Source organism: Zea mays, chromosome 3, assembly GCF_902167145.1.
Source record: "Zea mays cultivar B73 chromosome 3, Zm-B73-REFERENCE-NAM-5.0, whole genome shotgun sequence".
Classification (NCBI taxonomy): Eukaryota; Viridiplantae; Streptophyta; class Magnoliopsida; order Poales; family Poaceae; genus Zea; species Zea mays.
The window spans coordinates 223,070,986-223,098,258 of NC_050098.1; the positions used below are offsets into that span (position 1 = coordinate 223,070,986).

General features: G+C 46.9%; 2 protein-coding genes across 4 annotated transcripts; one reads left to right on the top strand and one right to left on the bottom strand.

Annotated features, from left to right (window-relative positions):
- Window positions 1-10,000: 10,000 nt before the first annotated feature.
- On the bottom strand, window positions 10,001-10,955 carry LOC103651473 (late embryogenesis abundant protein Lea14-A). Its single transcript, XM_008677102.3, has 2 exons — window positions 10,438-10,955; window positions 10,001-10,325 (listed from the first exon to the last, which is right to left on the bottom strand). The coding sequence occupies exons 1-2, from the start codon at window positions 10,725-10,727 to the stop codon at window positions 10,073-10,075; spliced, it is 543 nt and encodes a 180-aa protein (XP_008675324.1). The 5' UTR covers window positions 10,728-10,955; the 3' UTR covers window positions 10,001-10,072.
- A 5,587-nt stretch (window positions 10,956-16,542) lies between these two features.
- On the top strand, window positions 16,543-22,487 carry LOC100279713 (uncharacterized). Of its 3 annotated transcripts, XM_008674493.4 has the most exons (11): window positions 17,179-17,396; window positions 17,493-17,567; window positions 17,695-18,116; window positions 18,477-18,685; window positions 18,988-19,356; window positions 19,447-19,702; window positions 19,801-20,071; window positions 20,148-20,273; window positions 20,774-20,837; window positions 20,923-21,089; window positions 21,682-22,487. In XM_008674493.4, exons 3-11 carry the CDS (start codon window positions 17,770-17,772, stop codon window positions 22,228-22,230), a joined length of 2,358 nt encoding a protein of 785 aa, XP_008672715.1. In that variant the 5' UTR covers window positions 17,179-17,396; window positions 17,493-17,567; window positions 17,695-17,769; the 3' UTR covers window positions 22,231-22,487.
- The last annotated feature ends 4,786 nt before the right edge of the window (window positions 22,488-27,273 follow it).

A 27,273-nucleotide genomic window follows, 5' to 3' on the forward strand; every position in this document is an offset into this window, starting at 1 on the left:
CCCTCGCCCGGTCAGACCGCTCCCTAACCGCCTCCCGACCGTGGGGGCCCCACATCTGGTCGAAGAGGGCCCCCGCGGAATCCTTCACCACAGGGTCTTCGACCTTAAAAATTTCGCGTCCAAAGTCTTCATCGGACCGGTCGAAGCCCTCATAGTGATTGCACCCCTCGCGGGACAGCGCATTCATGGCCCCTTCGCAGGTGACGAGGGAGGCAAAGGACATGAATCCCTCCACGATGGTCGGGAGCGCCAGCAATTCCTCTTGCAGCCACTCGAGGAAGCGAAGGCCCGCCTCTCGGTCGGGCACCTCGAAGTCAGCAGTCCGCACACCCAGCTCGCGGTATGAGTCCACGAGCTGTTTGCGCGTCCGCTCAACTTCCGAGCGCGTAGAGGCCTCGACCCTCTCCATGCGGGCCTGCAGAGCGTTGAACCGCACCTCCCATTCCTCGGCGCGCTGGCTGGCGAGACTCCCCTCCGCCTGCGCCTTGACGATGGCCTGGTTGGCCTCCCTCCTTTCCTCCACCAGCTGGCGCCGGAGGTCCGTCCTCTCGCCCTCCAGGGCGGCCACCTTCTCCGCCAGACTACGGCTTTTGCTCTCCGCAGCCGACTTCTCCCGAACGGCGTCTGCGTGCTGCGCCCGAAGTCTCTCGACTTCGGTAGACACATCCGCAGTAAGGGCACCCGACGCCACGCGGTCGGTGAAGTCGGCCGCCTAACAGACACACATGAGACCACAATCCCCATGAAAGCGGCAAACACCGAAGTCCAGCTCAACTTACTTGACTCAGCTGCTGCGACAGCTGCTGCGACGCTTCCCTCAGCCGGCGGGACATAGTGCCCGCTTCGTCCTTGACGGTAGTGGCTGCCGAAATCTCACTGTCAGCGCTGAAAGCGCCACCCTTCACCCCAAGCACCACGACAGACGCCATGGTTGCCACCGCAGGCGGGACAACAACAAGTTGCCCCTCGTCCGACCCTGCAACGTATCACCGGTCAAAAAAATGCTTACCAACGAGATAGTCGTCCACGCTAATATTTGTGTCGAAGTCGGCAACGCGTTTCCCCGGCGAAGGCAGTTCTCGGACCTTCGCAGCTCCGTCCGGGGCAGACTTGGTTTCGCCGGCGCCGACCGCCTTCGCGCTCTCCGGCACCTTGCTGGACCCAGGGGCGGCCGGCTTCGCAGCCAGCATCGGCTGGCTACCGCCGGGGACGGTAGCCTTCGCACTCCCCCGCGCCCTCTTCGCTTCACGCCTAGCATCGGGGAGCCTGATGACCGCCCGGCGCTTCTGCACAGCATCCTGGCGATCCTTGTTCATCACTGCCGACACAACAGCAGCAATATTCCGTCCGTAAGGAAACACTCTCAAGTCACGAGCCATGCGAGACGTAAAGAAGTCTTCGCCAGTCGCGCGGGGGATAGGAACGTTCTTGGGCCATCGACCCCTGATAACCTCCAGCATCGGTGCCGAAGACTCCCGGAGCTCAGGCGAAGACATTCTTCCCCCGGGGGGCGCGCATGTCCCCATCAACTCCATAGCAAAGCTATCGGAGACCCCCAGTTCTCCCACCGCAGTACCTAGCTTCCTCTTTTTAGTGACTGGGGCGGCCTCCGGCGCGGGGTCGTCTTCAGTCACAGCCGCTGGTTTTTTCCCGCGGCGGTCGACGACGTCTTCTTCGGGATAACCGCCATACGGCAAACCATTCAACTCGAAGACCCTATTCAGGCGGTCGTTGGATCCACGTATATCCCAACTCCGCTGGGCCTCCGTCTTCGGCACATAGCGCCCAACAATTCTCACCGCCCTATCCTCCGCCTCACGCACAACCGCGGCAGGATCCCGCCCTTGCACATCCAAAGCAAAAAAGCGGACTTCGCACCTTCCATCCACCCAGGGAGGGCATCTCGCGAGGGCATACTTCGCCCAGCGCCCATCCATGCGCCAAGGGCCACACCCCATACCCTAGGAATTCCTCAACTAGATCGCGCCCACTACTCGTGTGGGCAGCGATCCGAAGGGTCCTTTCATTTTCATCATCCTCCGCCACTTCAAATGGTGGGTACGCCACATAATAATGAGAACACATAATGGCGGCAGGGAGCCCTGGGTGATCTTCGACTTCAGCCTCCGAAACATAGAACCAGTAGTCCCACCAGTTGCCCCACTTATTTCGGGCACAGGGGACCAGCTCCACAACTTCCATCGAAGTCTTCCCGGACTTCGGTGTGAAAGCGCACGATCCAAATTGCGCAATCTTATGTCCAATTTTTCTCTTCTGCCAGTGCAGACAATATTGCTTGGCGAAGACCTCCACCGAAGGCTGACCGCCATACGACGTCGTTGCCCAGACATACTTCGCCAACGCCACCACGGCGTTCGGTGTCAGCTGATGAACCTGGACTTCGAACTTCTGCAGAACCTCCGACACAAAACGATGTGCGGGCAGACGAAGGCCGGCGATGAAAAATGCCTCAAAAACAACCAATTCGCCCTCGGGCTCGGGAACCTCCTCTGCCCCCGGGACGCGCCCAACCCCGCCGCCAAAATACCCCAACCGTTGCATATCTTGCACGTGGACCAACGACATCCTCGAAACACTGAATTCCACTGTATCACCCGGTCGTAATTTCGTCGCCGCCACAGTGCCCGAGAGATCCTCGGAAGACGCCTCGGCCGTCGGCGTGGTCACAGCAGACGAGGAGGAAGACGGCATGGCTACGTACCGTCGACGGTGGTGCGCGGTCTGCTTCACGCGGGCCAGTTCTCCGGTGAACAGGAGCAAGGAGGGCAGACGAGCAAGCGAGCAGGTTGAAAAAGGGAGGTTAGGGTTTTCGCAGCGCGCAGAAAGGTAAATTTCAATCTGCGCCGCCCCCACCCCCTTTTTATACACAGGGCGCGACGCTTCGGGAAGCCCGCAATCCAACAGTGCGGCGTAAATCAACGGTCATGTCAGAAACCCCCGCGGAACCACTTCGAACGAGGGCAGCGTCTCTACCATCTAGCGACGCCTTCGGCACCAGATGACTTAGTCGAACTGGTCCCTCGGAGGGCAAATGTTGGGGCGAAGGCGAAGACGCCACCCTTCGCTCGATGCCTTCGCCAGACTCGCTGCACCAACGGAGACAAGACGATTGGCAGACTCTACCCTTCGTCTCACGCGTCGCAGGACGAAGGCCTATGACAAGGTCGTCCCATCCCGCGGCCTCGTCCATCATGGAGGCCCACGCGTGATCCGACCCATTGTGGCAGGCCCTGCGTGGCTGCTACGCATTACGGGCCTAATTTGTAAAGGCTTCCCTGTAGTTACAGTCTGTAACCCTGCTTTATGGGAATATTCCGGGGATAACCTGGGCGCCTGAGGGCACAAGCGTCCTTAACTCAAGATGCTGGGCACTCAGGCACCTATAAATACCCCCGCACAGTGCCCTTGAAAGGCTGGATTAACAGAGCTATTGACATCTCAAGTTAAAACCTTGTTTACATTGCTTTCACTCCCCCGTTGGATCAACTTGCCCAGGAGAGCAAGTTCCAATAGCCCCATCCCTCTCTTACACCCAACCATGGAGTTCAATGGCGTCGTCAATAGATCGACGTCGAAGAGACGCACGACCTTCGCCACTGGCTCCGGAGGCGATGATCCCATGGGGCATGTCATCGAGATGGTGACGTTGTTGGACCACACCTTGCAGTCGATGAAGACCACATAAATGTCTTCCATGAGGCTATTGGCGTTGTCCATTTATGTGTAGAGATGGCCAAACAGGTCGCCTGGTTCGGGTCCGGTGAAGCCCAGCCCGTTTTAAGCTCGGGCCGCTAGTCACGATTAGAAAACCGGACCGGGTCGTCTAAGCCCATAGGCTTATTTTTCTGTCCAAGCCTGGCCCGTTGCGGGTCTAAACGGGTCAGGTCGGCCCAGTAAGCACGAGAAAAGCAGGCTAAATGGACCGGTAAGCACGGTTTAGTGCAAAAAATAGGTTTAACAGGCTTATAGGTAAACGGGTCGTGCCGAGCTAACCCGTCGTGCTTAGTTTCCTGTCCGGACCCGGCCCACATATTCGTGCCGGCCCGGACCCGTATAAAAGCGGGCTGGATCGGGCTCGTACCGGGCCAAAAGACGTGCTTCAGACCGGGCTTTCGTGTTCATGCTTTTTGTATATCTATATTTATGTGCACCACTGCTAGCTAGCTACATCTTGGCACCACCCACCGTGTTACATCTTGGCACCACCCACCGTGTATGCTTCTGTTGCGGGAGGTGTTGTAGTGTTGCTAAGGTCGAAGCTCCATAAGGCCTCGTTCGTTTCAGTTGGTTTGACTTATTCCAGGTCTAGTTATAGGTGGGAAAAATGAGCCGGTTTGAAATTCGGTCGTCTCTCCATGAACCGTTCGTTTCGACCTGAATTAAAAACAAAAGTGATCTACTTTAGAGTCTACTCTCCCACTACTGTCCGGTACAAATCCCGGTCTTCTATCCTCCGGATCGAATATATCCGGAATGACCGAAAGGGCTGGCTCCACTAAATCCTGCTTGTAACTGCTCTCTATCAGTCACGCTCACGGCCGCTGTCCATGCCCCTTCCGCTCCTCCCCATTAGTCGCGGGGGCTTATGCATGACCTAGAGCAGGTTGGGCGATGAAGTGGCAGCAGCAGGTCACGAGGGCAAGTCGAGCGGCAAGAGTGCCGCCCTAGGCTTTGTTCGGTTGGGCCGGTATTGGTCTGGATCAGAATAGAAACCCTATGGAACAAATCCACTTGGTTGAAATCCCGACCCATACAAAAACAACATTCGTTTATGCCCGCTCGGGCCTCAACCCCGGCCCATCCCGGTCGTTCCCACCTCATCCCGGCCTGGAAACAATACTCGTCTCGGCGGCGTGGAAAGAAAGCACGCGAAGAGAGCGCTGTAGTGCACGGGCGGCGGCTGCGGCACAGAAGGGCAGCAGCACAAGATCCAGCTGCACGAGATCCGGCGGCGACATCTACACCGGCTCATCGGCGTCCACAAGGGGAGCGCCACTGGCTGACCGGCGCTATCTTTACGGTGTCTGCTTCTCTCCGGTAGCACTCACGTCCTCCTCTCCTTTTCATCTCATGCATCTGCTCTTGCTGCATCTCGTGCATCTGCCCCTGGTGCCTCTGCCTGACGGTGCTGTTGGAGGTGGCGAGTGGGGGCTACGGCTACGGCGCCCCTGCACCTGCTGCTACCCCTGCGCGCGGGCCTCTGCTTGACGGTGCTGTTGGAGGTGGCGAGTGGCCGTAGAGCTCGTCAAGGCGCTGCTCCATGCCATGACCTGGTTCACCTCCAAGATCCCATGCTGAGTGTCGAGTGCCGATTTCAGTTCATCCTAGTGCCAGCAGTTGTCCCCTTCTAGATGGCGAGTGTCGAGTGCCGATTTCAACAGATCCCCCACTAGACCCCTTCTCTAGATCTATCTTCCTGTAGGATGAACTGCATCTTGCTGCCTGGTTGGCAGCTGGAGAAGTAAAAGCACATGCATCTTCGTGCTTTTCTGCAGTAAGTTTTGGACTGAGCCGAATACTCTGTTTGTGTATTATTTTTTTTGCGCTTCCTGTTCATCCTCACAGCAATGTTTTTTTACAACGAGCCTGGGCGGGCTTCCAATGCAGATAGAGAGCGCAATGTTTTTTTAAGATGAGGAAGGTGCACGTGCATGGTGGTAATCTCCGGCTTCCAGAAGAAGAGCCTGTTGAACCAGCTTCTTCCATCCTATTAGCTTTTCATAAGAGAATTTATATCCTTAGTTTGGTGTGTGGGTTTTTGAGTGAAAAATTATAGAGCAAGCCATGATGAGCGAAGATCTGTCTTCCACTGAAAGCACACTTGCCGCTAAGAATAAAATCAGTATTTTTTTTTCTAAATCATGTATATTTTTTGATGACTTGTAGTACTGTAGTATAATAAACAACTCTCATGTTCAGTGCACCTTTTAGTGCATCTGTTTGAAACGTGTACTGAACATTACAACACCTGTTTGATTGTAGTAAGTGGTTTCGTTACTTACTAAACCTAAATTAATGTCAGTTGCTACAAGTTATAGAAGCTTTAATCATTTATTCTAAATTTATTATATTTCTAGATTATTCCTGCACCGGTTCGAGTTGGAGAAGACGAACTTCCACCGTCTTGGGATCCAATATCATCTCCTTTAGGTACATGTTATATCCTATAAGGTGTTCAAGGACTGACAATCGACAGATATTCTTGAGTACATGTAATAATGATAGAGAGGCTGCATTAATGTGGTTGAGGGATGAGATGGCTTAGCAGGTATACCTAAGGTTAACTACGTACTCAATTTTACATACCTTGCATTATTTCATATTTTAGATCAGCAAACAGTATGTTGCTACAATTATTTCGTATTTTGCAATTCTTGGAAGGCAAATAGTATTTTGCTACAATTTTACATACCAGCAATATGTATGCTATGTGTGTAATAAGCTTCTGAATAGTGGTACCACATATATTTTCACTAATGAATACATTTTCAGTAATGACCATTAGCTTTCTCATACCTGCATTTCAGTGATGAATATCTTAGTATCAATATCAGCCTTCTCTCTTTTGTTTTGGGTGAAAGCTTAGTTTTTTTGCTCTTTATTGAGTCATATGGCATATACTAAATTGTAAATTTTGTTCTACCGTGAGATGTGTGGTTTACCTTGCTTAATTAAATGGTTATAGTTGCTGATATGTATTTTAATGACATTTTTCTTTTTATGACAGTTCTAGACTTCGAGGGGTCGAGTTATGTCTTCTCAATGAGTTTTATGTACTTGTTCTATCAAAGAGTGAGATGAATCATTATCTAGATCTATGATCTCGTCATGTTTAATACACTGGAAATATATTCTTTTGCAACTTATTAGTGTTAACAGACCATGAGATAATTGTGCAGGTTATTTGAAAAGGCATTAATATTGAGCTGACTGAAAATTTTTATTTTGATATTATTGTGGTTGTTTAAAATCGCATGTTCAGTGCACCTGTTTGAAATGTGTACTGAACGTTAGGGCACCTGTTTTGAGTTATTTTGAGGCTGGTATTTTCTCTATCCCTGGATTAACCGAACAATATTTTAGTGCCAGGGATTACAATCTGAAGGGGATTATACACCCAAGGGGTTTAAGTGATAGGAGAGGATTAACTCAATCCCTCTCTGGAATGAATCCCTCTCTGGAACGTATCCACGTGAACCGAACATGGCCCTAGGTGGCCGACGACACTGATGTGGACACGACCCGATGTGGAAGGAGAAGAGAGAGGTACAGCCCACGGGAGTCGAAATAAGAAAGAACGAATCATTTTGTACGCAATAGTGGCAATAATGGGTAAATACCTCTACACAGCACATCTTGGCCATCTAGCACATCATGGCACACATGCTAGTTCTTTTTTTATCACGTATGTATATCATTTCAATCACAATATACATACGTGATTAATTTTAGACATTTTTGAAATGGGGAAGGAAGTACTCAAGTATATATATATATATATATATATATATATATATATATATATATATATATATATATATATATATATATATATATAGAGAGAGAGAGAGAGAGAGAGAGAGGAAGCCCTATCCAACGGTACCGTTCAGTTCAGCCGCACCAAGTGCAGACGGCTATAAAAAGGCCCCAGGCCGCCAGAGATTAGGTTTTAGCGGGGTGGCGGTTCCCTCGGGCGAGCGAGCTGCGGCAGCGGTTTCCTCGGACGTGCGAGCGGCGGCGACCCCGGAGGCTAGCGATTGTGGCGCGCCGAGGCGGGCGAACGGCGACGACGCTCCTGTGGCGGACGGGCAAGCACCGACGGCTCTCCTGAACCGGACGAGCGGCGGCAGCGGCGGGTTCCTCGGACGTGCGAGCGGCGGTGATCCCGAGGGCTAGCAGCTGTAGCACGCCGAGGCAGCGACGCTCCTATGGCGGGCGGGAAAGCACCGACGGCACTCTCGAACCGGACGAGCGGCGGCGGCGCACCCTAGGCCCGATGGTTGCGCGAGGCGTGGTAGGATTCGGCAGTAGCGGCGGCAGATCTTGGAGGAGCGCACACGGCGGCGAATCCCGGAGGCGCACACCGCGGAGTGGCGCCCGCTGGCGTCCCCCTCCCGTGACAACGTCGGCCTTCCCTAGGCGCGAGCGACGACGACGGACTTTCCTAGGCGGCGAGCGGTGGCGGATCGACGACTTTATTTTTATACTATTTTGTATACATGTTTATGCCAACGTCAGTACGTTTTTATGATATTTCTATTCATATTTTATATAAACGTTTATTGATTTTTGCGTAGTGTACCGCAATGCATAAATACCTTCAATATGTAGCATAATTAGTATCAATATATATCATAAACTGGTTCTAACGAGCCTAACTGCATGGTTGTTGGAGAGATCATATATTTATGGACGAAATAAAACATTGAAAAACCGACTTTTGTTTCCATGCATGTCAATTCATTTCCTTTTAACTCACATTATTGTCATCCTAAATTTGTGTGCATGCAATAGTAAACAAATTCTGTACACAGCGTACCGCATTGCATAAATACCTTCGACGTGTAAAATAATTAGTCTCAATGTATATCATAAACTGGTTCTAATGAACCTAGATGCATGACTGTTGGAAAGATCCTATATTTATGGAGAAAATTAAGCATTTAAATCGGATTTTTTGTTTCCATACATGTCAATCTATTTCCTTTCAACGCACATTCTTGTCATTCTAAATTTGTGTGTATGCAATAGGAGTTTTTTTCGCGCTGTACCGCAGTACATAAATATATATACCATGTAGCATAATTAGTGTCAGTATATATCATAAACTGGTTCTAACAATCCTACCTGCATTGCTGTTGTCAATATCCTACTTTTATGGACAAAATAAAGCATTTTAAATCAGATTTTTCGTTTCCATGTATGCCAATCTATTTCCTTTCAACCTGCATTGTTATCATCCTAAATTTATGCGCATGCACCAGGAAACATATTTTTATGCGGTGTACCACGCTGTATAAATATCCGCACAATGTAACATAATTAGTATCAGTATACGTCATAAACTAGTTTCAACGAGCCTACTGCATTGCTGTTGTAGATATCCTATTTTTATGGACAAAATAAAGCATTAATATCAGATTTTTTTTGTTTCCATGTATGTTAATCCATTTTTCTCTCAACGCACATTATTGTCATCCAAATTTGTGCACATGCAACAGAAAACTGATTTTTTACGCAACGTACCGTATTACATAAATACATACACTGTATAGCATAGTTAGTATCAGTATATTTCATAATATGTTTCCAACGGGTCTAGCTGCATGGTTGTTATTGAGGTCCTATATTTATGGAATGATTAAAGCATTCAAATCAGTTTTTTTATTTCCATACATGCCAGGAATGGACGCATGGGGGAGGTGGTCTCACGAGCACATTGCGCCGTGCATGGCTGGCTGGTTATGGGCTGGCGGGCACGCTACGGTGATGCATGGCTAGCTGGTTGGGGCTTCGTACATGCTATGGAAGCCTAGTGCTCCTAATAGCCTTACCATATATATATATATATATATATATAGCTCCAAAACAATATAGATTATTTTATGTGAAGTTGAGGTGTTTGGATATAAAATTTTTATTCTAGACCGGAGTTCTACTCTAAAATCATGCCAAACACAGAAATTTTGTTAGGTACGTTGAACTCGATATTATCTTCATCTTGGCCAAAATCTGTTTTTGGAAATTGATTGTGGAGATGCTATAGATTAGCCTTTCTAGCACATGATGGCACACATGCTAGTTCTATTGATCACGTATGTATATCATTCCAATCACAAAAACAAGGTTATGCATAGGGGCCACGTTTGCTACATCGGGTTAGATTTTTTGTGATGGGCAGGCTTAAACTCCTCTATTTCACATTGGTGTGAGATAGTTTTAACTTTAAAATCCCTGACCACATAAAGAAATCCACAAATATTGCAAATCCACATCAGCATTGATTATGGTGTGAAAACAAATCGATTCATACACCAAATATCTGAATTGCTTAGAACAATAGGTCCCGGAAGGTGGGGAGCTTGATCTCGCCCTCGGTGGTGAGCGGGATAGTAAAGGCGCCAATGGCGGGGAGGTCGACAGTGAGCCCCACCTCCATCATGTAGTCGATGTCCCAGTCCCCTCCGAGATCCTTCATCAGCGACACGATGAAGTCGTACGGCACCTTCACCGGCAGGTCTAGCTTGGTGCTGCCGCTCGCCGCGATCCACCCGGGGTCGGGCATCGTGCCCGACGCTATCACCCTAGGATTCATCATTCATACATGAACTAGTATTAGTGAGAGATCAGGTATGGTATGAAATGGAACCAGAATGTGGCCATATGGGGAGAGGGGCATGCATGAGTATGACGTACTTGCCGGCGCTCTTGAACGTGTAGGTGATCTCGCAGATGGGGATGCGGTGAGAGTAGGGGTTGCTGATGTCGACGTGGCTATGCAGCTCGACGCCCTCGCGGCTGATGCTCCGGAAGGAGACGTGATCCAGGGCAGCCTCGGGCTTGGGGATTTGCATCACCTTCTCCACCACGAAGCCCTTGGCCTTGTCCATGAGGCCGGCCATCAGGCCGACGCTCCTCTCCTGTTTCTCCTCCTCTCCTCCCGCATCAGTGGCGGTGCCAGATCTCTCCTCCTCTGCTCCTCTCATGTTTGGAGAATGAGGGAGGATCTTGCCGCATGCGGATCGGAGGCAGTGTGTCCCTGATGCGGACGAAGGCGGAAAATGGGAAGTGGAACTGCGCGAGGAGAGATAGGAGAGGATGGCACCGACCTTTACGTGAGGCGGACAACGTGAGCCGTGCGCCTGCGACTATCTGGGCATGCTGCATGCATCACCCCCGTCACATGTAGGATGCGACGGTGCGGCGACAAGGCGCGGAACACACGGACTTGCATCGCTTGCGTTTGTTTGCAGATACCATTGGATGGATCACCTATCGATATCTTTAAATTTAAAGATGTACGTCAATTTGGTATCTGGTTGTAGGAGTAAAAATGTTGTGTAATCACATTTCTGGAATAATTATCGTGCAATCGAACTATTAAAAGTTCTTTCACTGACTTTTCAAATTGGATTTTCTTTCAAACTTTTGTGGTCTCTCTTAGATTTAACTAGCATGAAGCCTTTCTAGTGTGTTGGTATTTAAATTATAATCTACGGGACAGAAAATTTAGTGTTATAATAATAATGACGATGGATTTGTGCATCTATGGTTCATGTGACGCCTAAGGATATCCTCAATGAGCATAATTAAGGCCATGTTTAGGGCCTGTTTGTTTACCCCCCAGATTATATAATCTAGATTAAATAATCCTAAGAGACAAACAAACAGTCCAGCTTATTTGCCCAGATTATATAATCTAACCCCTTGGATTATGATAATCCATAAGCAAGTGAGGAGGTGCTTATTTCAGATTATTTTTTTCCCACTTCCCCACTACCCTTTCAAGTTTCCTAGAAATTACCCACCATTGCCATTATAATCCACCGAATCGTTTTTACGCCTAGTACTAGTCAATTTGGAGATGAAGAAGGTGACATGAATGCCTTCCGTGATAATATTGCTAATGCAATATTTGCCAATGTCAATTGAATTATTTTTTTTCATATATGAGTTTCAATCTAGTACAAATATAGAGGGCATTCTTGTCTTCCTCATACAAAAGAATCCTATTAACAATTCAAATAATCTGGGTAAACAAACAGGACTACTCAGATTATATAATCCAGATTATATAATCCAGATTATATAATCTTCCAAAAATAATCCAGATTATATAATCCATGGGGGTAAACAAACAGGCCCTTATTTACCCTCAAGATTATATAATCTAGCTTAAATAATTTAAAAGGCAAACAAACAACACAAATTATTTAGTGGATTATATAATCTAGATACCTACATATTGATAATTCACAAGTGGGTCGTTAGATGCTTGTATAATTTGTAAGGTGGTTATACAATCCTGGAAGGAAACAAACATGACCAAAATTCGTAGTTGAGTGGAAATATAACAAAGGAAAAAGTTACCAACACAACAATATAGACAAGACGAGAGTGGGTCATGAGGACAGAGACACTAGAGCCACGAGAGTGGAGCGGTTCCATTCCAGATTTGAGAAGCAGAGTGACTCCATTCCAGATTATGACAACGGAGTGAGATCCTTCCATTTTTTGTTTGGGCTTAATGCAAAGAGAGAGAGAGAAAGAGAGAGAGGAGTGGAATGATGGGATGAGCGATGTCGTCCCAAATCTTAAGGGAATATTTTCGATCTAGAGATAGCTCCGCTCGCTCCTCAACCACATATAGAATAGAGCAACTCGATTCCAACCAAACGGCCCCTAGATTCAAGGGATGTGCTTCTGTCATATTACAATTATGTGAACCAAACAACACATTATATGTTTCCGTTGTCGAGAGAAACTCCGTATCTAGTCCCCGCCTGTCGTTTTTATTAGTAAGTTGGACGAGTGAGTAAATTAAGAAAATACATAGTTTTCAGGTGAGAAAGCGGCAAGGGACAAGGAAACCATTAAAAAAACCGGTTGGTAGTTCGATTGGGTTACCAATAAATTATTATTATTATTTTAAGTGACGGCTGAGAAAGGACATAATTTAAGGTTGTAATTTCTTCTGTTAACTAGCTAGATATGTTAATTTAGCAAGATATTCTAAACTTGTAGAGACGCTCTTGGCCCTTGTATGTATCTGAAATTCTGAATACATTGGATATCTAAATGTGTAGCAAGAGTTATATATAAAAACGCTTAAATATCTTGTAATCTAGAATATTTGAAGTATTAGATGGAAGAGAGTGCTGAACGTGTAATATTAGCTAGTATACTTACGATATCTATGAGATTGAGCGTGTAATGTTATTTTATGATAAATTTAATTATAGATATCAACGGTAACATTGTTTTTTGTATAATAATTAAATCTAAAATTAATTGACTGCATCCGCGTTGTTGGATGGCAATTGGCACAGCAGTGGACCGACAACCTAACCGACTCCCTACGCGAGAGAGGATCACACACATACGCGCGCGCCACACGAACTAGATGCCGCGTGTGGAAGTGATTAATGATGACGGTCACGGATGGTGGCTGCTGTCGCGACGGTGCCGATCTGTTTTTCATGATTGGACGTTGGCAGCTGCACGCATTTGATTGATCTTGGTGGGCTTCCAGTCTTCCACTGCGTGTGCTCCGCTCATTCATGCGTCCGGTGGGGGAATCGTTGAAGACACGTACGGACGGGATGGGAGATGTCACCATGTGTGTGTGTGTGTGTTGTTATCCGACAAATTCGTGCGAGCGACGGGCTGTGTGCACGTCAGATCAGATGGATCACGCTAATAACGCCTGCGTAGCGTCTACGGAGGCCAAAGGAAGCGCCGCGCCGGTAATGATGATGATGACTGAGATAGTCAGTCCAACGAGCCGTCCAAATCAAATCAGAGCGCTTTGCAGCACACGCCGCTGAACACCCCACCCCACTGGACCTTGTCCGGACTTGTAACCAAGCAAACGCCGTTTCAGGAGAAGCATACACACACACACACACCCCATTGTCAGAGCTTGCATTGCACGAGTCATCACTTACGCAGTATGATTAATTTGGCACACAGAGTCGTGGCCTTCGACAAGATCCAGATCTATTGTCAAAAGCCAGCAGACAGGACGTGTAGTTGGAGGAGCAGATGGTGCTGCATGCGAGTTGGGTGACTGACAAGGGTGTTCGAAACGGGTTGATGCGAAGTTGCGAACACAACTTTTAGGATCTACTACTTCTTTCATCCTAAAATAAAACCTTCATCTCACATCTTAATGAGCCAAACAATCTCTATTTTATATAAATACATACTAAAAACACTAATGTTCATACTATTTTTTTAAAAACTTCTTAAATGTAAATTAAAGACTCGTTTTAGAACGAAAGTGCTTCACTGAGAAAACATTTCACGAAGGCAAAAACTTTCATACTGGCAGGCAATTCCGCAAGCGTTAGGGCTGAACCAAAACTCGAAAATTCATACAACACGGGACCCATGAGCAGCAAGAGCGGACCTGCAGGTTCTCTACCTCCCCTAAGGGCATGTACAATTTAGAGATCTTGGAACTATTTTTATAAATGTAGTTAAGAGATAATAAGTATAGAAAGTCGTGAAGAGATAAACTATTAACGAATAATTCGCCTCTTCACTTTTTTCACTTAGAGCAAGTATAATAAGGTGATTTAGGCGGGCTGTAAACACGCCACATCAGATTTATGATGATGTGGAAGAGAGAGAAAAAACAGAGAGAAGAGAAAAGTTAATTGCTCACTAATAACCAGTCGAAAGCAAGTTACTCACAATCCAACACAATTTGTAAGAAGAAGAGATAAGTCAAACATTAAATATATAGCCTGCATTGTTATATAACTAGACTTTTAGTTGGCTACAAGGTTATACAGCCCGTTGTGGGCTATATTGTTAAATTTGCTCTTAACCTTCTAAAGATTTTTTAAAAGACGCCTCAATCAATTAAGGGTGTGTTTGGCAATGACATTGCTCCCCTCTAGAGCAGCTCCACTCTAAAACTCTGAGTATAGCAGCTGTGCTATAGAGTTTAAATTTTTTCTAGACTAAAGAAACCAAACGAGCCCTTAGTCCTTATCATGTTTGGTGATAGAGACTAAAGGAATTATAAATATACAACATATAAAGACCGAAAATACCTTTTTCTTGTTCTGTATGCATGACGTCAGTTCCGTATGCATGACCTTTAATTATTTTAGCACCCATATGAGGGACTAGAGACTAAAATCAATTAGTTTCTACTTCAGTTCTCCTATTTAACTAAATTGAGACTAAAAATCATCGAAGACCAGTCCGTGTAAGGCTATCTCCAACAAGGAACTGTAAATGAGTCTGTACGCTATATGTAGCGGAACTCACCGTCCTGGAAGCCTCCAACAACGTCCGCTAAAACAAACGCTAAAATAGAGGTCGGTTTCCGGAGCCGCTAAACCTGGAAGGCTACTGTGCGTCCGCTATCCGTGTTTGTCAACCCTGTGCTGTCGCACGTGTGGCAGATCACTGGCGAGGAGGACGACCGCGCGACCATCAACGAGGAGGATGGGCGCGCAGCCACCGGAGACGCAGGCACGACAGCTCATCGAAAGGAGGAGAAGAGGTCACGCGGCTGCCGGCTGGACGGAGACGACCGCGCGGCCACCGAGGAGTAGGACGGACGCGCAGCCACTAGGGACACAGGCACGATAGCTCGTCGGAAGGAGGAGAAGAGCACGCGTGACTGCCGGCTGGACGAAGACGACCGCGCGACCACCAACAAGGAGGACGGGCGCGCAGCCACCGGGGACGCAGACACGACAACTCATCAGAAGGAGAAAAAGAGCTCGCGCAACTGCCGGCTGCACGGACGACCGCGCAACCACCGACGAGGAGGACGGGCGTGCAGCCACCGGGGACGATGCGGCTCGAACGACGATGACTAGGTGGACCTCACGGTGCTCGACGACGGTGGCAGGTTTGTCTCGGGTCGTCTTGCTCGCCGTGCTCCTAGTCATCCTCGCATTCCCCGCCATGGTGCACGGCCATCTACAGGAGCACGGCAAGGAAGAAAAATGCTTCTGGAGGAGACGTACACGCAGGAGCACCATCCCCATCTAGTGCATATCACATGTTCGACATAATGTCTATGTAGCAGTATACAGACATAATGAATGCTCAGTAAACATGATCATATAGCAAACAATTACAATAATGTGTCACTGGTCGGGTGTGCTGTTGATGTCTGCTCTAGGTGTTGATTATGCTGTTAATCAGATTACTTTTTTGCCATATTGTCGAAATAGTTGAACATATGCAATAATTCGTAAAATGCTAACAATCAATTTATTTGATCCGATAAAAAATGATGAAGATAATTTCTGTTAATATGGTTGCAAAGAATATGGAGGATGAGATATAGAGGACGAAATTTAGAGAACGTTGCTGGAGATGGAGAAGATATAGAGGATGAAATCTTTTAAAGTGTGCTGTAAAGGATAGAGAATATTTTTTAGTGGATAAAATTTAGGGGACGTTGCTGGAGACAGCCTAAGGCTGCCCACACCGGAGAGCTGGAAATGGAACCCGTAGATTTTTGCAGTAGCTGGAGGCCTGCAGCGGTGACTGTAAATCCAACTCTATCTTCTCTCTCCAGCACTGCGGACGCCAAATACAGCGCTCGTGATCGCCTACGCTAAATGCTGCTGCTCTCTCTCGCCGGAGCAGAGGTGGGCCCAGGGACGGGACAGCAGCGCCTGCCTGCTCTGGCTGCTGGTGGGCCCAGGGACGTATAGGGTGGATATATAGGGTAATCGTGACCGCGGAGAATTGTTGGATAGAGTAGAGAATTTTACTGACCAGGATGAAATATTTCTTTTATGGTAGAGAAATAGAGTAGTATGAGTGCGGATAGCCTAAGGCCTTAAAATAATTGTACACTGGCCGCGGCAGGGGAGCAGGCGCGCAGCGGAGCTGCACAAGGTGGACGCCATCCCAGTCCTACGACTACGAGGCGCCCCCGCTCTCGGAATTTTCAGCGGGTCGCGTCGCGTTCTGTGCGGGGTGTCGCAGTGCCGAGGTATAAATGGCGGTCAGTCCCTGCGGCCGCAGCAGCAACTGAATCATCCGAGGAAGGAGGGTGGAGGGAGGAGGGATTTTGCCGATCACGGGTGAGTTTTGGCTTCCCCTCTTCCTTTCGAGTCCTGGCCTGCCCTCGTCCTTGCTCTATTTTCCCCCGATTTGGTGCTAATTGGGTGCGCAAATCAGTGAATCACGCTAGGGTTTCAGCGCAGGTTGTTCAGTTGTTTTGCTACTCAGTGAGATGCTTGTTATCGGTATTAACAGGCTGCTAGTACTGTTTAGCTTAGCTTGTGCGAGGCCCATGACGGTTAGACTGCGCTGCTGTCGGCTCGTTGCTTGTTTGGTGGGGGAGTGACCAGACTGGCCATGTTTCTTTGCTGTGGTGTTGCTTGTGGGATTTGGTGTAGCGTCGGTTGCTTGTTGCCCGATTAGACTTGTGATGCCGATCTCCCGTGGGTGCGTGATAGTATACGCCAAGAATCTGAAGTCAGGGCAGATTCGAGTGTGCCCGCCTGTGCGGCGTGTGCTTCCAAGGATATCACTTGTGCCCCTTGCCTCCCAGGCTCTCAATTCCCACCCTCTAAATCTGTCCACTCCCACCGCCACTCCCCCTCTGCCGCTGCCGGAAATTCATGTTAACTATTTTTTTTGGTGCGTCTACATCAGAATCTCATAAGGTAGAATTACTTTGTCCAATAATAACGTTTTGTATGCTCGACATATCTTCTTGGCTGTGATTCAGAGATCTACTTTTTGTTTAATTTATCTACTAGGGATCTGCAGCTATTTTTGGTAAACATTAGCTCATGTATGTTAGTATACTGTGTTCATGTGGAGAAATGCAATTGGTACGTTCCAGAAAAATCACATGAACTCATTTTCTTACTTGCTTGGATAACGCATATCCTCCTCTCCCTTCCATTATGATCTGTGAGTTTTTCTAATAGAATAGATACCAACTATTTTCTTTTGCAGCCTGCAGTCAATTTGTCAGTTTATTGAGACATCCAACTTGCATGAGTTGATCAACAAGCCCATCCCTGGTTCCTTATGGAGGCATCATCTTCCTTGCGCTTCCAAGTTTCTCGTTTTAGTTCGTTCAAGATATGGCTATGCCTTTTTCTGGTACTCGTTCTTCAGAACTGCAGCCCAGCACTTTCAGATTCACCATATTTGGTCGGTATGGGGAGCTATGACATAACAGGGCCAGCAGCAGACGTTAACATGATGGGATATGCAAATGCTGAGCAGATTGCATCAGGAATTCACTTTAGGCTAAAGGCTCGTGCCTTTATCGTTGCTGAGCCTAACGGCAAGCGTGTCGTGTTTGTAAATCTTGATGCTTGCATGGCATCACAGCTTGTTACTATAAAGGTGCTTGAAAGACTTAAAGCAAGGTAAGAGTGATCACTCTTGAATCTTATATCAGAAAATTGCCTCTCTCCCTCTCTCTGTTTGATCATATATTTGTATAGCCTGATCCATCATACTTTGCACACACAGGGTATCATTCATATAATTGTTTAATGATTTTTGAGTTATTCACTAAAAGAACTAATCCCAAATTTTTATTTGTATTGGAGATAGTTACATTTCAACACTGTGTGAGAAATGGCAAAGTCTTTAGCCATTTTACATTCTACTGAACAGGGTCAAGACATAATGTTGATTAGATGGATCATTATATATTTTGCAAATGTAAGCTTTCTTGCACCCTCATGATGGTGTAGCTGACTATGCACACCTCAATTTGGCAGGTATGGAGATCTTTATAATGAGAATAATGTGGCTATCAGTGGAATCCATACGCATGCTGGTCCTGGTGGTTATCTGCAGTATGTAGTTTATATTGTTACATCACTTGGGTTTGTTCGCCAATCATTTGATGTGATTGTCAATGGAATTGAGCAATGCATTGTTGAAGCTCACAACAATCTCCACCCTGGGAAAATCTATGTGAACAAAGGTATAAAATTATGTCTGCTTTCTGGGACAATTAGATTTTCTCAAACACTACCGAAATAATTTAGCATTTTTTAAATCCATTCAGTTATCCTCTAATTTAAATTGCATTTAGTTTTAAGTAGGACTCCCAATGTTACTACCTTATCCCTGGTTGGTTGGTTAATTGACTTTTTGAGTTTGGCCAGATGGCAAGCCCACAGTGATCAATATCCTGAAGTCATGCTAGATGTTCCACTTGCTGTCTGAAGGCTGTTTTACTGGGATCTAGTTGCAACTAATATTTTGTGACCGCTTGATTTTCAGGTGACCTCCTTGATGCCAGTGTGAATCGCAGCCCAAGTGCATATCTAAATAACCCCGCTGAAGAGAGAGGCAAGTATAAGTACAATGTTGATAAAGAAATGACCCTCATCAAGTTTGTAGATGATGAGTCTGGTCCGATTGGGAGTTTCAATTGGTTTGCAACTCATGGAACATCTATGAGTCGTACAAATTCTTTGATAAGTGGTGATAACAAAGGAGCAGCCGCACGTTTCATGGAAGATTGGGCAGAACAAAATGGCATTCCAAAACAGGCAGCTCATGTAAATCACGATGGTTTGGAATCTTCACACATGACCTCTCGACTTCCGAGAAGAGTCTCCCCAATAATTCCTGAACCAAATGAGATAAGTATGTTCCATGCTCTGCATATATTTTGTATCGAAATGTAATGTTTTAGGTCTTGCTGAACTACTCTCTGTACAATTGTTTTTTCGTCAGCTGATGACTTAGTACAATTGGCGTCATCCTACGAAGCCTCAGGTGGACGGCGATTATCAAGTTCAAGTATCACCAAGCGTATCAGAAGTACCCAACAAAACAGACCTAAATTTGTTTCTGCATTCTGCCAGTCAAATTGTGGTGATGTTAGTCCAAATGTCCTGGGAACTTTCTGTATAGACACTGGCCTTCCTTGTGACTTCAATCACAGCACATGCAATGGGAAGAATGAATTATGCTATGGACGAGGGCCAGGGTATTCACCATATTTATGAGTCATTATAATTATGGTTTTCATATTTTTTCATATCTGGAAGAAGTTATTTATTATGATGAATTCTTGTTGTGTTGCAGATATCCTGATGAATTTGAAAGTACCCATATCATTGGCAATAGGCAATTTCAAAAGGCTGTAGATCTTTTTAGTTCAGCTTCTGAAGAAATACAAGGCAAAATTGACTACAGGCATACTTACCTAGATTTCTCAAAACTTGAAGTGAATGTCCGTACAAGTACAGGAAGTCAGCAAGTTGTGAAAACATGCCCAGCAGCCATGGGGTTTGCCTTTGCTGCTGGAACCACAGATGGTCCTGGAGCTTTTGACTTTAAACAAGGAGATGTCAAGGTTGATCGCATCAACCAAATGACCTTGACAAGTTTCACTAACACCGTATTGACTGGTTTATACCATCTCTTATCAGGGAAACCCTTTCTGGAGATTAGTAAGAAACTTACTTAAGACACCAGGGAAGGAGCAAGTCGAATGTCAAGCACCAAAACCTATCTTGCTAGACACTGGTGAAATGAAGGAACCATATGATTGGGCGGTATGTCTTCCTCTTTTCAACAATTGTACAGTTTCTAGTTTTCATAGTAAATGCAACTCCTAAGTTCATTTAATAGTTGACACCAAGGTGACCATCAATACAGAACATGTATTGCTTAATCAAATCACTACCACATAGGCTGATATCACATTCTTTAATATTATTCATATTGTAAGTCTCATTTCTTTCAAGTTTTAACTGATCTGAAGCTTTCTTTTAGAGCATAATCATAGGTAGTATCAATGTATTTGTTGCCAAAATGATCTTTTCGTGAGTGGCGGTGGGGCTTTACTAGCTTTCTCCTTGTTTTTTTTTACATCTTGTACTTCTTTATTATCTTAAAAACAATATTTCTCTTATATTAGCTGTGAACCATAGCCCTCCTGTCACGATTAAATTAAACTCCATGATGATAAGTAAATTACAAACCAAGTAATTAAGTCTGGCTTACTGAATTTGTTTGTTGGTACTGAGCTGGATCATATATTATTATTATGCAGCCTGCAATTCTTCCAATTCAGATCATAAGAATCGGCCAGCTGGCTATCTTGTGTGTCCCTGGAGGTAATATTCCAATTCCCCATTTGTAAGAAATTTGCCGAGCAAAGAATACATGTGATGTGTTTCTTATGTTTATGTTTTGGTTCAGAATTCACAACAATGGCTGGCAGGAGGCTACGTGATGCCGTCAAAGCTGTACTTACAAGTGACAACAGTGGTGAATTTAATAACATTCATGTTGTTCTTGCGGGGCTAACAAATACATATTCGCAGTATATTACAACTTTTGAAGAATATGAGATCCAAAGATACGAGGTATGTATATGCGCAGCTCATTTGATGTTCAGTCTGAGAACATAATATAGAATGGTACAACTATAGCTAGCTTGATGCTCGGTGGCCCTTCCGCAATTAAATTATGTCATTTTTAACTGCCTTAGTAGCAACATGTTCTGGGCATAGCTGAATTGGCACTGTCATTAAGATTCAATCCCTTCTGTTTTCATGTTTTTCCCCTCATCCCTGCCGTTCTAGAAATCAAGCAATAATAGGTCTGCACTGCATGGTCCTCTTCGATTTGTTTGGAGGGGGTACTGAAAATAACCATCCTGTTTTGTAGACCCCTGGGTGCATTATTGCAAGCTGTTTTAACCGCCGCGGACCCCTTATATTTAGCGTCACAAAGGGACAATTCTACATTTTTTTCATCTTTGGTTGCAAGTGTTAATGTCCTTTTGTTTCCTTATTTTGTATGTTCGCATGGTGCTTGTTAGAGAAGTTCTAGTATTTCGTTACCCCATCATTTTGGTGATCTTCCTAGTAATATGTTCAGTAGGAACAGCGAAGTTCATTCTAGATATATTGTCATTTCAAATAAATGACAAGCAAGTAAATTGATTTTTGCCAGGGAGCATCGACGTTGTATGGCCCCCACACGTTGAGCGCCTACATTCAGGAGTTCCAGAAACTTGCTACAGCCATGGTGGCAAACAAAGAGGTCCCGACAAATTTTCAGCCCCCAGACATGTTGGACAAGCAAATAGGACTCCTCCCAGGCGTTGTGTTCGACTCCACACCTCCTGGGGTGGAGTTCGGAGATGTCAGCTCAGACGTCCCCGCAAGCTCAACTTTCAGGAAGGGCAGTGTCGTGAACGCTACATTCTACTCGGCGTGCCCGAGGAATGACCTTCTCACGGACGGCACGTTCGCGCTCGTTGAGAAGCTGGACGGCAGCAACAGCTGGGTTCCTGCCTACGACGACGACGACTGGTCACTACGCTTCAAGTGGTCGAGACCGTCGAAGCTGAGCCCGAGAAGCTTTGCGACGCTGGAATGGACCGTTCCTGGAGACGCCCCGTCGGGCGTTTATAGGTTGAGGCATTTTGGTGCCTCCAAACCACTGATTGGGTCCATCAAACATTTTACAGGGACCTCTCGGGCGTTCGCAGTGCGTTAGGTTGCACACCGTTGCGTTGCGTTCGACGGCACACCTGTCAGAGAATCGACACCGGGTCATATATTTACTTTGCATACCTGCCACAGTATATGGACATGTTTTCCCTATAGTTTTTACATGCTCCTGATATTAATAACGCTGTCCATCGCCCGTTCTGTTTGGTCATGACAAATACCCAAATCGCCATATAGCTACAGACTCGATGTGTGTGAAATTTCTATATATTAAAGCAGGAAAGAAATCTGTTCTCAGATTCAGCCACGTCAGCATTTGGCTTTACAGCTGCACGATCATGCTTCAGCGGTCACAAGCATATCAGTGGCATTGTTTCATTCTCCTCCCATCGTAGGCCATGATGATGTCATCCTGGTGGAAGCACTCCAGCCAGACAGCCACCAAATCCGAGTTCGATCGCATGTCCGTCACCTAGACTTCAGCATTCGAGCTAGCCCGAAATTTCAGGTCGGGTTTTTCGGGCTTTTTAAATTTCGGGTATCTTGAAACGGTACCCGAACACATGCTTTATATACTGGGTACCCAAATTTTCGGGTACCTAAATTTTTTGGGTTCGGTAGCCCGTTCTACCCAATTTAAAACTACAAGCTTATCCGCTACATTACTTCACTGTAGTTAGCTTTGTACATTCCGGCAGCAAAAAATATAATATTTGATGCCCAAATTTTCGGGTACCTAAATTTTTCGGGTTCGGGTAGCCCGTTCTACCCAATTTAAAACTACAAGCTTATCCGCTACATTGCTTCACTGTAGTTAGCTTTGTACATTCCGGCAGCAAACAATATAATATTTAATGTAAATATACAATGAAAACCAGGAAGCAAACCTGCACAATAAGCATTTAGTTTAAATTTTTTTCACATAGCATCACTCACTCACATCAAAGCAGCCGAGCATCAATGATCACTGATCACAGCTCACGGTCTACACAGTCACACATCACTAATCACGGTCTCACACATCGTTGATCCACTGTCCACACTCACGGTCTCACATGCACAACAGACAACTCGCAGCAACAGCAAGGCAGCAATACGGGTGCAGCACACAACAACAAGGCAACATTGTAGCAGGAAGGCGAGCAGGAACTAAACGGACATCTGCCACTGCAAAGTAGCCGAGCAGGAGCAACAAATCGGGCCAAACGGGTATTTCGGGTACCGTAACGTGATACTCGATTAGGCCCGAATTAAAATCGGGTATTAAGTTTTGTTACCCGCATGAATTATTTGGGTACTGAGCTTCGGGCTAAATAGGTACGGTCTCGGGTATTTTGGGCTTCGGGCTCGGGTTTTATGCCCAGTGCTACCGTCACCCTTCCTCCTCCACATCCACGCCGTCCTCTCCCACACGAGTCTCTAGCCCGGAGGCCACACGAGGGACGGGACCTTCTCACGTAGCTCAAGCTCACCTGCCAGCGAAGGCTACGACACATCGACGACCTTGATGTTGTGCTCGGGGTCCTTGATGTCGACATCTCCTACTGGTCGTCCTCCTCTCCGCCGCAGCAGAGGGGTCTCGCCTCTACCGTCCAGGACATCATGGTCTCGGTCGCCATCCTCGCCTCTAAATCCGCCAGCGCTAGGGAGGGCGCCGCGCCACCCAGGTTCGCGTCCTTGTCTGTCCTCTATCTGTTGCCGCTGTCCTCCCCCAGGCCACCAGAATCGCCTAGGGCCAGGACCGCTGATGGGTGGTACGACTGTATGACCCACGTGCCTAGATGCGGGCCAATTTTCCCTTCTCTTAAAAAATCCCCTGTTTTCTTCTTTCACCCATTCTCATCTAATTAAGTCACTTTGTTGAATGTCTGGATGTGAAGCAAGGTATGCTCTAATTGCTCGGAGATCATTATGGAGAGTGACATATTCACGTGTGTAATAAAAGTGCTACATTTACAACTGACAATGTACGATTCTGTAGTTCTAAAAATATGTTGATATGTTGCTTTCAGCCAGTAGTTGAAAGGCGTTTGTGGTTATTCAGAGATCCTTAACATTTGTTCAGATGTGGAAATGTAGGAACCCAGGGTATGGGTATTAGAACTGTCACTATACTAGAACGTTTGCTTGAACTGCATTTTTGCAACAAGATTTCCAGCACTTAATAAATGCTCAAAAGTCAAAACCGACATCTCTTGCTATTGCCCTACAGTTCATCTGTCTTGGACAGAGCCACAGAGGTCAGCTAAAGAGTGGCAAATTCATATCACATGTCACATTTCATATCCTACAAAATTTGGGCATGTTTTTTTAGATATATGGAGATGTATGATAGGCTATGTAATTTGAGTTAATTATAGGACTTTTCATCATTCATGAATTTTTAGGGGAGAAGTGCATATTTTATGAACTAACTTACTATCATCATGGATCTTCATAGTAAATCATATAATTAAGAATGATTTATCTTGGAACATGCAATGTTTATTAAACATGGGAATCTATCTATCTATCTTATTAAAGTCGAAAGAAAATATGTGTATGGTGCGGTCATACCAACATTTAGCATTACAATCATAAGATCAACAACGCCGCGCCTGCCCGCGCGCAGGGCGCGCGTTAAATACTAGTGATTAGTAAACGGGAAACGTTTGGATGTTGGAGGCGCTTCGAGTTGGAGACCCCCATCTGTCCTGCCAATCGAGTGGCGTCGTCATAGCGAGTTCTTAGGATATAATGCCTACTCTGTGTTTGCATTGGAAACTTTACTGGTGTGTTATGATGATGAGACCTTCCTAGTCCCTAGATTTCTGCTAGTGTGTGTGGTCATGAGTACTCCTCTCGGCACTTTTGAAGTTCTTTTACTTGGATTGCTATAACGAGGCCCGTCACCTTCGAAGATTTTTTTCCTCCTGTTCGATGACCCATTAACTATGTGCTTTTGAGATGGCCTGTTAGCTAGCCTATCATGGGGGACCGACACTTTCTGCAGATAGATAAGATCAATGCTGTAGATGTATGTCACGTTTGTTTGGATCGCTATCACTTCATGTTGTCTACGTTAACATGGCCATAGATATGATCGAATGACATTTATAACATGATTAGGTGATACTTGTGTTTATACTAAGGGTGCATTGGTTCTATTGTCTATCGTGAGAAAAAAATGTTTTAATTGCCTGCTATAAAAAAAATTGTTGTCAGTTGTTTGCTAGAAAACTAAAAGTCCTTTGGTTCAAAGTGTTGCGTCACAGGAGGGCACGGCTGCTGCCGTCGCAAGCCATAGTACGTGTCACGGTCGCACCGCCACGGAAGGATTTCTCGGCCCTGGGAAGGCTTTATTTATCGTCCCTGTCCGCGATTCAGAGGCACGTCCGGGCGGGGCCCTAGAACGACGCGAGCAACCGAACGCCCCAGGCCCGATGCGGCGTGTGTGTGTTCGTTGCACTTGCGAGGCGGCAACAAACAGTTCGTTGTAGGGCGGCGCGTATGTGCCTGCTATTCTGCAGCAGGCGGGCAGCTGGGGTCACCTCACTGTTGGTGTTGGAGCCCTAGAACGACGGACGCGACCAACCGAACGCCCCAGGCCCGATGCGACTGTTGCTGTTGGAGCCGTGCACTGTACCCGGACTACAAGGATCGGTGTGCGAGAACGTAGCTCGTTGCCTGAATTTCGAGTTCTTCTGCAGCTTCTGAAAAAAAAATCCCCCTCCGCTCCAGGCACAGCAGCGGCGGTCAAGAAATCAAGATCCGCGAAATCCTACGCGTCGCCCCGCTCCATCATTGCGCCCGCATGCCTCGCCGGTTTTGCCATCAGCGCAGCAACTTTTGCTTTTCGGATTCTAGAGTACCTAGTGTTTTTTTTTTCTCGCGCGGCAGGAGATGGGAAAAGCTTTCTCGTGGGCATGATGGTGGCCTCTGTGCCTGCCCCACGCCGCGACCTCAGCTGAGATGCACGCTGGGGCTGGGCGCGGGCAAAAGCTCCGCCTCGGATTCGCCACTCAGGCTGACTGCACAAGTCCTAGCTTTTGCCTGCTAGTAAGACTTTTGTTAGCTGAAGTTGCATGGCGAGACGGAGGAGAGAGAGAGAGAGGGAGGGAAACCGAGTTCTATTGTTTATATAAAAACAACAAGAAACTCTACAAACAAAAATATAAATGAACTATATATTGTGTATTAGTAGTGAAAACTTAACTATTATATAAATAAGCTGTCAGCGGTCTTGCTCGTGTAGATAAGGTTAAAATACCAGGCCTGGACGAAAGCCATCCACAAACAAAGGTCAGACTAAAACAATGCGCTTCTGTCCTCTTTCCGTGCCCAAAGCGGGGTGTAGCTTTGGGCTCATTCTCGCGGTCTTTTCCTCCGCCCCCGGCCCTCCCATGCAACGCAGGTGAGGACGGCCAGCCAGACGCAACGCAACTGCAAATGGAAAGACGGAGGAAAGGAGACGAGCACGCACCGAAACGAAAATGGCAGCGGGCGCGGGAGAGATGGCGCGGCGCGGTTCCCCAGGACGAGCGACGAGACGAGACCCCTCATCAGAATCACGCACACACATCTTTGTCTTGGACTCATCACCCTCACCGTACAACGTACTACTCCATTGCGTCGCCGGTCGCTCCCTCTCTCCCCTGTCTCGCCGCCACCGGTTGCCATCATGACGCGAGGCGGCCGCGGGGACCCCGGCCTTTTCCGTGATCCCGTCGCGTCTCGTCTCCCTCAGCCACTCCCAGTCCCAGGCACACACACACGGCCTGGGGGCGCGCCTGCGCGGCTTTGCACTTGCACGGCACCGGCCAAACAGGACAAGCAGCGAGTGGCCACGCGCTCCCCTCCCTCCTGGCAGGCAGACGAGACGAGATGTGACGTGACTAGTACATGTTTCGTACTAGCACCTCACACGCTGCACCAGTGACCTGCAGCACCACCAGTTGACCGCGCCGTGCAGTTCTCCTGTAATACGCAAGCTGGCACGAGTGGCGAGACGGAGTACGAAACTCGACGAGGAAAGACGACTGTGCTGGGGGGAAAAACAACCACGGACAGCAATGTTCTGAGCTTCAAACAAACGATGCACGGCAACATG

Excerpts from the sequence above, each read along its gene's own strand:
- LOC100279713 (XM_008674492.2), top strand. The coding sequence starts at position 17,770 with ATGGAGGCATCATCTTCCTTGCGCTTCCAAGTTTCTCGTTTTAGTTCG. Across the intron at positions 20,072-20,147 it reads TTAAACAAGGAGATGTCAAG|GGAAACCCTTTCTGGAGATT; the intron begins GTTGATCGCATC and ends ATCTCTTATCAG. Across the intron at positions 20,274-20,773 it reads AGGAACCATATGATTGGGCG|CCTGCAATTCTTCCAATTCA; the intron begins GTATGTCTTCCT and ends ATTATTATGCAG.
- LOC103651473 (XM_008677102.3), bottom strand. The coding sequence starts at position 10,727 with ATGAGAGGAGCAGAGGAGGAGAGATCTGGCACCGCCACTGATGCGGGA. Across the intron at positions 10,326-10,437 it reads ACGTTCAAGAGCGCCGGCAA|GGTGATAGCGTCGGGCACGA; the intron begins GTACGTCATACT and ends GATGAATCCTAG.